General features: G+C 38.9%; 1 protein-coding gene across 2 annotated transcripts in view; it reads right to left on the bottom strand.

Annotated features, from left to right (window-relative positions):
* The window catches only part of PIK3R1 (phosphoinositide-3-kinase regulatory subunit 1), a 78,530-nt gene that overhangs the window by 26,086 nt on the left and 40,152 nt on the right, over positions 1 to 12,292 (bottom strand). Inside the window, exons 3-4 of one of the 2 annotated variants that reach the window (XM_084628852.1) lie at positions 4,034 to 4,126; positions 1,996 to 2,070 (exon numbers count right to left, since the gene is read on the bottom strand). In XM_084628852.1, coding sequence (XP_084484978.1) covers positions 1,996 to 2,070; positions 4,034 to 4,126 — 168 coding nt within the window. The remainder of the gene's footprint in view (positions 1 to 1,995; positions 2,071 to 4,033; positions 4,127 to 12,292) is intronic. The other variant, XM_084628853.1, reaches the window with a different exon arrangement.

Below are 12,292 nucleotides of genomic sequence, written 5' to 3'. Positions count from 1 at the left end.
TAGGACTGTCTGTTAACATTGGTGTAGTGAATAAAAGAAGTCAAAATAAAAAATATAAAATTTTAGAAGTGTGTATTACAAGCCAGACAGGTTTCCTGTCAGACATGAAGCTCTCACAAAAGTTCCAGAATGCTCCCAAAACCAGAAAGTTTCAAAGGGCCCAATAATTTGGGGTGGGAAATAGGGGAAGGAAGGGAAATAATTCTTTAAAAACCCAGTCTATCAGTGCAAGAACTCAAACTCCATTAGTCACTGTGGCTTTTATTCTCTATGCTGGATCAAGTCCGGGTTCCGTTGGTTCAGTGTCTGTAAGAAACATCCCAAATGACTGGAACGAGAGCTATAGTGAGAGCTGGACCTATTTGATATATAGCAAGCTATTTGTTGCTGCTGTTGTTGTGACCTTTCTATTTTTGATCACCTTTACTGGCTTGCTCAATAGGATTGAGCGCGCTGCTCAATAGGAACGAAGGACAGTCAGTTCCTCAAAGGCTAAAGCCTTATTTTCCTGTTTTCCAACCTAATTAAATTTTGAACAAGAATACAGGTAAACCCCAGTTTTACAATGGTCTCAGGATACAGGTGGATTGTGCATAAAACTACATTTCAGATGTGAGATTCTATATTGATTTTGAATAAATTAAGAGAGATTCAGGTATTTGTGGTTTGGAAAGTCAGTGCTGAAAACAAAAATATTAAGAATAAAGCTTCCGTTGCTAACCCACAATTCCATACCTTTCTCTACCATCATTCAAGATCATGATGCCGGCTAGATTTAAAACATAGTGAACTCAAAAATAATTTCCTCCTCAATGTTAATCTTTAATTACTTTTAATTACTAAAATTGAAAGAATAGAGAAATTACTTCTCTTTTTAGAGTTTCCATATTTTGTGCCTTTGACAACACGGTGTGTAATCAGTTTCAATTCCTAGCCTCATGCAGTGGTATGATGCCCTGGTACCCTCACGCAATTCTCTGAAAGGGGAAGTCCATACACATACTCTCCTTCACAGCTTGCAGAAGCTTGGGTAATGCTACCACCACAACAGAAGAGCTCTGCTTTTCCACAGTTTGACTGACTGTTGCTCTGGAACTATTTCTCATTTAGATGGTTAGGTTTTATTAAATTTTTAAGAATCTGCTAAAGGAGACTGGAGGCAGGGGTGCTGGGCCAATTAATATAGTGGGGTGCTGAGAGCCATTGAACCAAACTGTAAACCATGTATATAATGGAAACCACTTCAAGCCAGGAGGTGCTGCTAGACCCCTAGTTCCAGCACCTATGACTTGAGGCAAGAGGACAAGTAGCCGGGGGGTATCTCCCCACCCCACTAGGCCTACTGCAGGGGCCAGATGAGTGTCCGAAACCCTAGGACTCTGGCACAGGGGAGGAAAAGAGAGAGATAGGAATTGGGGAAGCATGTTGTACACGGGCGGGGGGGGGGGGAATTCTACTGCCCTGATACCTAGATCCCTGCACAAAGTAGCATCATCAGCTAGGTTCTCTTCCTTCACTCTCAGAACCAAAAGAACCAGAACCAGATGGAATATGCAGCAGAGCCAGGAGTCTCCCCTCCAACCCCCTACACTGGGCCAAAGGAAGCAGAGGGCTGAATGTATTAATGTATGCACAAAATTATGTGCAGCTGTACATGCATAAATAAAATGTATCCCACAGCATTATTGGGACAGCGCATCTTTATCTTGCTTCTGAATGAGACTCCTTTCCACTTCCAGAGCCCTCCTCAAACAATTAAGTTACTAATAAACATTAAACTAATTATTCTTGGACAAAATACCAGTATAATGGGGACTTGGAGAAAAATATCTATTCCATGAAAGTGGAAAGGTTAATATTATGGCAAATGCAATGGAATAAAACTATATCAACTAAACATCAAATTATATAGTTTGAATAGGGGGCATAGAAAAAAAATGTTAAAACCTTAATACAAAACCTATTTGGTACTTTAAGAAGAACAGTTGTACCTACCACACTCAAGAATTTGTCTTAATTCTGCAATACTGCTTGACCCTTGTGTTCTGTACAAAGTTGAACATTCCAGACCTTAAAAACACAATAGATTGAATACATGAACTTAATATCCTTTGTGGCTTTATATAGGAAACAACATATTTCTATTGTCCTCAAATAACCATTTACAGTATAAGTTAGTATAATTCTTACACACCATGACAAAATACTGTATGCTATTGCTTTTATAGGGCAACAACATACCCCACAGGAAAATATACCATGCCTTACATGCATGCCTGCAAACTGCTGGGCCAGCAGAAGCTGCCAGCCAAGAAACAGCAGAAATCCAGTCAACCCTCATTCCCCGCTCCCACACTCAACCAAATTGCCAAGCACTGGCTTTAGGAGGCCAACACCAGCAGAAGAAGTGTGTACTTGCCAAGGTAAAGATTTGCCTGCAGTGGAGCGAAGTGAAGTTCAGTAGGAAACACCCCAGCCCTTCCCTGCCACTCTATGCACCTTTCCAGCTAAGGAACAGCTGGCCTTAGACCCTCTAGGAACTACTGCTCCCTTGTCCATGTCCTATTGCCCCATCTCTCCAAAGTGCCTTCATAAGGCAAGAAGAGATGGGATACAGGGAGGAGACAGAGAAAATGAAGTGGAGGTGTCCCACCAAAAGAGAGAAGAAGCTCAGGGCCTGCCACCCCAGAAATACAACTTGAGCAGAGACAGCAAACATGGTCTGCCTCAAGAGGAAACAAACAGTTGAAAAGCTACTTGAGAATAAATAATTCCTTAGATTGTGACAGTGTATGGTACCCAAAGCCGAAGGAGCTATTTTTCCTTTTGGGGGGATACTTTACTGTTCATATCCTAAAGCCAATCACTATCTGGTTTTCTGCATATTTATTTTATTGACTTCAGACATAGAGAGCACACACAGTATGTAAGCTGTCAGTGCTGGTGGTGTTGCTGCAGACATGTTAAACAGTTGCCCTGTATTAGCCCCATTTCAGTGGTGGAGTTAGTGATCCCTGTGTATACTCTGTAAAGTGCAGACATCCTTCCAAATAAAAGGCACCATAATAAATGTAAGATTTTTTGCTCCATATTTTACATTAAAGAGCATGCCCAGGGATACAGGCCACATATGATTTAATAACATCCAGTGTGGTCTCCTAGAAACAGTAGCTGACTATGCTGGTTGCCATTAAACTCTGGCTCTCAGTACTGGCATCAGCAGCCCCTGATCCATCCATTAAACTTGTGTATCTTCCCAGCCCTCGAAGTGTTGACACTGATAGTAACCAGGCCACAAATCCTGTCTTGCCCTCCAACTCCCAACTACATGACCATTAGGAGAGCAGGGAACAGTGGGCATCTCCTGGCCACATAAGGTTGATGAAGGTGACATCAGCAGAGAAGCTGGGGAAAGAGACAAGGGGGTCAGGAGGCAAGAGATGGACAGAGAATGGGTTATTTAAACAGGAGAGGGAAGAGAAACAAAAGACTGAGAAGGCCAGTAGGGGTAAGGGGAATGGTATGGGGAGGAGGGGACCAGGACAGAGGGGGACAGCTGGGAGTGTGGGAAGGGAGAAAAGCCAAAGGGCATACAACAAATATGGGCTGATTGAACAGACAGTAGCAATAAAGGACAGCCTCTTTGGAGGGCAAAAAATACCTCCCAAAACTTAGCATTCTGAGATATTTCCCCTTGCTATCTCATGGCAATGCGTTTCTGTGATTACAAATATCAACTGGGTGCAAGAGTATTACATTATTCAAAACCGCAAATTAAAATCTCTCTTTTTGCTCTGTAGCAGGTTACCAGGTGTCAGGTGGTATAAGCTATGTTATTACCTCTATAACCCAAATAACCTCTGTTGAGCACATACCAACAAGATAAGGCTCTGACTAAATTTGCTTGAATACCAATTGAGCAATGGGATACATTACAAACCCTCGGTAGGGAAATGTACAAACTCTGGGCCTGATCCTGCAGTCCCCATTCACAAACATAACTAAAACACTGGCAGACTGTTCATTATCCTACCTTTCTTTTCAATAGCCTCCACTATCTTGACAAGAATTGGTGGAGCGACGTCAGGAGGCAAAAATTGCTCTGTAAGATCTGGAAGTGTAAAAGCTGTTAAAAAAGCAGTTAAGCTACAGTTAGATGCAATTTCAGTTTATGAATGTCATGAGATATAATGCAACTGGTTAATTTTTAAACACTGAACAAATTCATTTTATCAGCTGTGAAAGTCCATGTAGACATTTTGCTTGTCTGTTCTGCATGCAAAGTAGAATACTACGCAATTACTTATTGGTTATTTTAGAAAAAACAACTCTCACATGTTAAATATCACTACTATATTTAAACTAAAGACAAACATCCAGTACATAATTAGCAAAATCCTAGTAACTATTCCCCTCATTTGTTTATCTTATTTTTTTTCTTTTTTAATCAAGCAAAGCTGTCCACTTCATGACATTTTGTTCCTCCAAGTATTCTATCCCTTCACCTTTTGTATTTACACAAATCCATTCTCCAGGACTGAATAGTGATGATAAACAATAACAATAACGAAAATGCATTTTTATGGCACCTTCATTCAGAGAATACCCAAAATGCTTTATAAATCATTAATACATTTTCACTACTCCTGTGAGGAAGGTAAGTAAGATAAAGTAAAAAGTGTAGAATCCACACAGAAGCCATATAAAATTCTTAGGGGTGGATAAAAAAAGAACAGTTTTTTGGACCTGAAATATTTTCCCCTATGGTGAACCAGATGAGGGAGCTATATACATATCTCCTTGGAACTGCTAATCTACTGAATGAAACACACTTCTATTGGTATGAACTCTCTGCAGGAACAACCAACATGTCATATTAATGAGAAAGCTTAACAACAGTTGCAGTTTGTTTTAATTTTTATAGGGTCACAATATTGACAATATATGCCCGATGGTGCAAAGAGAGCCTCCTGTTTTGTACAATGATCAATAAAGAAAGAATAAAAATAAGATATTCTAAAATGAATCTTTTGCAAACTGAAACAAAGCTGCATACTGATTTTATCCAAAGCCAGTTCTTTACTGAAAGAACAAACTAACACAAGAACGTTCTCGCTCTGATAAATGCATTATTTTTGCCAAAAAGAGTAATTTCAAAATTTAAAAGCAGTCGTGTTTGATTTTTGGAAAGCTAGGATGTTTACAGAAAGATATTCTTACTAAACAGCCACCAGCAACATCTGGCATGATTGACAGATTATGATGGATAAAGATGAATTCATCACTGGATTGGAAATTGATGGTTGCCTAGGGACCAGTGATCATGACCTGATTACATTCAGTATGGGCAAACAGAGGACAGTCCCAAGCAGTAATATACATACCCTATGCTTTAAAAGGGCTAATTTCACAATGCTGAAAAATATTATGAACAAAATTTAATGGGAAGAAAAATTTAGAAGGAAAAATACGAATGAAAATTGAGAATTCTTTCAGAAGAGTTTATTAGATGGCTAAAAAGCCATGATTCCACAATCTACAAAAAGGACTATTTGGAATAAAAGCCCATCCTGGTTCAGTGGTGAAGTGAAGACAGAAATTAGAAATAAATGAGTACTATATAACAAATGGAAAAAAGGGAAAACAGATACCAATTGATAGAATTTAGATGTTATGAAGTGTAGAAAACTGATAAGAGAAGCACACATTAAATGGATTAAGAACTGGCTGACAGAGCTCAAAAAATAGAAGGGGTGGTGGACCAATTTGTATAGTGGGGGTGCTGAGAGTCACTGAACCAAACTAAACCCTGTATACAATGGAAGCCACTTCAAGCCACAGGGTGCTGCAGCACCCCCCGCACCCCTAGTTCTAGCACCTATGAAAAGTCGTTGTCAATGGGAAATCATTATCAAACGGGGGTGTTTCTAGTGGAGTTCCACAGGGAACAGCACCAGGCCTGATACTATTCAACACTTTCATCAGTGAGCTCGAAGTAAATATAAAATCACTGTTGATAAAAATTTGCACCTGAGACAATAGACTGGCAGAGGGGTAAATAATAACAAGGGTAAAGTAGCCAAACAAAGTGATCTGGTTCACTTGATAAGCTGGGCCCATTCAAGCAAAATGCATTTTAATGTAGCCAAATGCAAAGTTTTATCCCTAGCAACAAAGAATGCAGATCATATTTAGAGAATGGGAGACTGGATCCTTGAAAGCAGTGACTCAGAAAAATATTTAGGGCTCATAGTGGACAAGCAACTGAACATGAGCTCCCCTCGTGATGCTGTGGCATAAAGGGTCAACACATTCTTTGGTTATATAAACAGGGGAGTAGTGAGTAGAAGGGAGGTGTATACAGCATTGGTTAGACCAATACTGGAATACTGCATACAGTTCTAGTCTCCACCGTTTAAAAAGGATGTTGAAAAATTGGAAAGAGTGAAAAAAAGAGCCCCCAAAATTATTTGAAGGCTGGGGAAAATGACTTACAGTGAGACTTGAAGAGCTTCCTCTGTTTAGTTTATCAAAAAAGAAGTCTCAGAGGTGGCTTGATTGCAGTGTGTAAATACCTCCACGGGGAGAAAATACCACGTACTAAAAAGGCATATGAAGAACCAAATTAGAAACTAGATACAACTTTTATCAGTGAGGGTAGTTAATCACTGGAACAAACTACCAAAGGAAGTGGTGGATTCTCCATTTCTTGACATCTTCAAATCAAGGCTGTACGTCTTTTGAGAAGATATGATTTAGCCAGACAACTAACTGGGCTCAGTGCAGGGGTAAGTGGGTGAAATATCATGGTCTGTATATAGCAGAGATCAGAGTATATGATCTAATGGTCACTTCTGGCCTTAGAATGTATGTATCTGCTATAATAAATGTACATTTATTCAAAGAATATGACAGTGTCAAATCAAAGGCTCTGCCAAGAAAATCCTCAAATTACAAGATACCAATTGCAAGATATAATCTAACACTACTACTACTACTACTACTAAGTCTCATTCTGATGTTTGGAAAGTCAAAGGCATAAAATCCCTCCCAATATCAAGGTGAGAATATGTTTTAAAAATAGAGAGATTAATTTTTTTCCATGATGAAAATAACTTTTTGCTCCGTTAGGCAGTTATTGCATTAATTTCTACTCTCCCACCTCCCTTCTGCCAAGTCATGAAATGCCATGAGCTCTGAGCAGAGATGCTCACCTCTTTCTTCTAACTGAAGACAAGATGCAGAGCTATGACACAAAATTGAAAGGAAGGGGAGAGGACAAAGAGGATGGTAAGGTTAAATGACATCCAGGATGAAAGGCTTGGGGAGAGAGCTGGACAGGGAGGGCCCAGTTACAGATCTTAATCCACTATAAACTCTTTGGTTCATACAACAGAAGGAACTAGAGAGCTACACACTGTGTCAAATTAAGCGAGCGGTGCCTAGGGACTATGATAATAGGCACATTACAAATGCCTACTTAGAAAAATTAAGTTGTCTTTAGGAAAAGGAATACCTTTCAACTAATTTCTAACTTGATATTTATTTCTGAAAGTTAAAGGTGTAGTCCAGGCAGACCAAAAATGAAAACCTGTGCATCTGGTGTCCCCTGAAGGCTTTATGTCATGGGAGGAAGCCACTGGGAAGGATACAGAAGATTCTCAGAAAACATGTTTTCTTTTCAAAAGGGCAAAGATGGAGGGACACTAACAGCCTTCAACTTACTCCAAAATGGAAAGCTTCTCCATACCCTATCTCACTTCCTTTGCTTTTGATTTACATTGTAAGCAGGTGACTTATGGCAACATATGTAAGCATCCATGAAGTGAGAGCAAAATGCAAACAGAGTCCTCGGTCATGTCATTCTTCTGGAAACAGAAGCAGACGTTAGGTCTAGTACTCATTTTCAGAAATACCCTGAAATACTAAAGACTCTCTATAATGATATAAAACCCTGTCTAAGACATAAAACCATTCTCTTCCAAAACAAAACAAACAATCAATCACCCCTCTCCCCAGTCTTTTGACCTTGAAATCTGTAAAGTTGGTCACCTAAATCCATCTTTGGGCACTTAAAGTAGCCTCATTTTTCCCCACAGATCCTAGCTATTGGTGGTGTTCTCAATCAATGGGAGGTGCTGGTGCTTAGCACCTCTGAAAATCAGGCCATGGATTTTCCAGTGCACATGTAAAAGTGCTGATGACGGCCTTTCAACACACATGCAGTATCTGAAGCACATGCCTAATTTACAAGCTATTTAACCTTTGCACAAATCCTCTTTTAGTATATTAGTATTGGATTATAAAGATTTCAATGAAAAGGAAACACTCTCTGGAGTATATATTTACATATATAATATATACATTTAGAGCAAACTTTAATCTTTTTTAAAATTAACGCCCCTCTCCCCGTACTTTTTCCTCAAAAGAAAATGTGTGTTTTAAAGGGGAAATACCATAATATAATAAAATAGAGAGAGCTTGGAGGATTTTGGTTTTATTTTTTCCCACTGCTACAGATAACTATTACATCACGGAAATTGATAATTTTGCAAGTACTTAGAATACTTTTGAAACCACTAATACTGTTTCATACTGTGTAAGTGATAAAATATTTTTGAATTCATGACTATTTGGGCTACAAATCCCCATTTCAGTAATGATACACAACAGAAATAAGGAGTTTATAACAAAAGGCTATAAATATAAAGGAAGTTTTTTAAAACGTAAAGTTGGCTTTTAATATACTGATAAAAGGACAATGCAACTGAACAACAGATACACAAGTCATCAAAATTGACAAAATATAAAAGTTTAAGAGATACCATTTAAAAAAAATACAATTTATTTTTTAAACAATTCTACAGTTTTCTATTCTTTGCTCCTACTTATGCTATTCAATGTATTTCCTTCATAAAATTCCCATAGCATTATATTGTCACTGGTAATTTAGTCTTTTCACTTTGGCATAAGACAGAAAATTATAGTCATTTCAAGATGAAAGACCTTAGAAAACATATGTCTGCCAGAATAGAGACTTTACACCACTCTCAGAACTAAATGCCAGTTCATAACATTTACACAGAAGAAAGCCAGATTTATTCACAGTGCCCTTCACATTTAAAATACTGAAAGGAAATGGCAGCATTTGAATTGGAAAAAATATGACCAACTCTGGAAAAAGTCTCTGTTTCAACTTCTGAAGCCGTAAAACAAAGTTATCATTAAAGAATGTCCTGAACACGGATTAGATGTTCTAGAGCAAAACACAGCACACATAAGGAGATTTACTGTGGCAGGGAAAAACCCTTTTAAGCATGCCATTTTCAGTGAAAGCACAAAGAATCATGCAACCTTCATTTAGTACCTGATTTTAAAATTATATTTTGTTTTGAAGCATGCTGTAGCACAGCACAGAGGTTTGGAGAACCAAATCCACTCTTAAGAATCTGAGCAACTTTGTAGATTCCTTTGCTACAATCCAATATCAGTTTTTCACTTAAAGTAATCATTTTGCTTTTCACAAAACAAATTCCGTAACTTGTTTTAAAAATCCCACTGTATCCAAAATATCAAGACTCTCACAAGTTGTTACTACTACTACTGCCTTCTTTGCCAGCCATTAAGTCTCAGGAGTAGTATGTATCTCAGATAGTAGTAAGCCTTCTGATGACACATCATAAATGCTGAATTTTCCACTAGATCTATTTTTACCTTGCCACAGTGATAACCAATCAGATGAAATAGAAGTCAGGATTCCCTCCAATCTGAGAGCTCCTCTCTCTCTCACTAATACAGGCAGGCCTGAACAGCTCTAAGGCAACAGCAATGGGTGGGAGACGATAGCATACCTTACGTTTAAGCGCTGCCAACATAGCTACAAAGTGCAAGATGAAACCAGCACACAGCTGCACCTTTTGGAGGAGTTCTCAGTAAAAAGAGATATTTTAGAGTTAGTACCTGGCAAAGCCAAATGGAAATTTAAAGGTGGAATATTGGATTCACAAGTCTCTGAGCCAAATCTTTCATTATTGCTGGAAGAAGCATGAAAGTGGATAGAAAAAAATAAGGCCTGCCCTTTAATATGTAGTAAGATACACTATGGAAAAAAGGTTCATTTAGAAGTCTTTTACAGAAGAGACCATAAACAAACAACTGAATTTGGGTCTGAACCAAAATGATTCCACGCAATTTTTGAGATTTTTAGACATGGATATGTGCAATTGTGAACACTTAAACTGCACATGTAAATATCAGAGCGGTGCATGCAAGTCTGGTATATGAAAGTGTATAGGTCCTATTATCTGCATAGCAGGTTATGTGTGCAAAGATACAGTTGAGTGGACAAAATGGGTATCATTCTCCTTATGTCCATCACACACACAAGCTTTGAAAATCTCACACTTCACGTTTGAGTAAGAAAAAGTTTGCCTCGTTAGCAGGAGATCCTGATGAACACTAAACTTAAATATATAACAGTAAAGTAATGCTTTCAACATGAGTAGCTAGGAAAATGATTGGGAAACAGTGGATATCATCAGGAGCCACTCAATGCATTATTTTCAAACAATATCCTCAAATTAAATTGATGCCCTCAGAATAATTTATGATATTAGAAGAACCTCCAGATAATTTAGCACCCATACTAAGTATTGAAAATTGATGGGAAATAAATTCTCTTTCTTAGCTGCTTCACATGTATTTAAATCCAGAAAATAAGCAGATATGTACAATACCTGGTAGGGGGGAAAAATGAAAAAAAAAAAGTTTCGTTTTACCATCCATATTCCCAAAGGAGCCTCTAAATTTAAATTTAGAATTCGTAATGACTAAGTGCAAATGCTTGTGCAGTAAAAGTTAAATGAAGGTACAAATTAGAGATGAGGCACACCTGACTGTCAAAGGCAGCAAAATAGACTACTTGACAGTTTACAAAACAAACACCACCACCCAACCACAGACAAACAAAACAAATAAACTAACCCACCACCACATTACTTTGATTGCGTGGACTTGTTTATCTCCATATGTGTACACAAATCCGGACTCCAAAATACAGAGAAGGTGGGATTCAAAAAGGTAGAAGCACTATACTCCCTCTACTGATACAAAGATCTATTGACACATCTTCAAGATATGTCATCCCTATCTGTAGTCCATATGTTGGTATATATGCACACCGTGTGCCGGAGTCTATAAATTTTTACTAAGCAGTGCCCAGTGGTGTGCACATGCACAACAGATCTCATTGTGCTCTGAATCAACCTTATAAAGCGCAGTGCGGACAGACACCTCTCCAGTTCCTAATCTTACCGTGAATATGGTCATACTCCACAGTAGAGGGGGCAGAAGTTGGGTAGTGCAATACATATAGGGACCATACATTTAGAAGACCCTCCAGTTACAGATAAGTACATTCAAAGAAAAAAATGAAGCATGGTCCCTTATGTGCATTCAACATGTGGGAGCTGAGTAAGCAGTAGTCAAACACGAGGCAGGTGCAAGGAGGCAGATAGTACAGCTATCCATATTACTGCTGTGTCCATAGCTGTACCTGTGGTAGAAGTCTGGATCAACAAGTAATGTCTCGTAAACGTGTGTGTGGAGTTCCAGGTCACCGCCCTATATATATAATCTAGTGAAGGCATGCCTCAGAGGCTGCTTGAGCTCTGGTGGAATGGGCTCTCTTGGTAACAAAAAATGAGGCAGCTTGAAATCCACTTTGAGAGTCTTTGCACAGATAGAGCTTGACCATTTGATTGCTACATTATGATAACAAGTTTGCGTGTTTTTCTAATTGCTTTTGTTCTCTGTTGATAAAAGGCCAGTGCCCAACAGATGTCTAGAAAATGAAGCCTTCTCTCCTCATCAGAGGCAAGCAATTTTGGAAAAAACACCAGTGAGTGAACGGTTTAATTCGTGTGAAATGATGGATCTGCCATGAGTGCTCCCAACTTGCTCACGATCCTAGCTGATGTGATGGCAACTAGCAAGGCAACTTTTATGGAGAGATGGGCTAATGGTTCAAAAGGAGGTTTGGTGAGAACTGAAAGTACCAGGCTGATGTCCCACTGAGGTGCTGGCTTCGCCATTGGTGGAAAACTTCTAAGAAGTCCCATCAGGAATCTAGTCACTGTGGGGTTAGTAAGGATCGTATGGTCACCAATTGGGGGAAACTGTTGCAAGATGGACCTGCAGGGAACTGACGAGAGGCCCGATGTCTTGGGGTTAAGTAAGTATTCTAGAACAATAGGGATCCTAGTGGATTCTGGAGATAGCTGGCATTCTTGTG

Source organism: Lepidochelys olivacea (genome assembly GCF_965140295.1).
Source record: "Lepidochelys olivacea isolate rLepOli2 genome assembly, chromosome: 5".
Classification (NCBI taxonomy): domain Eukaryota; kingdom Metazoa; phylum Chordata; order Testudines; family Cheloniidae; genus Lepidochelys; species Lepidochelys olivacea.
This window is presented reverse-complemented; position numbering and strand designations above follow the sequence as displayed.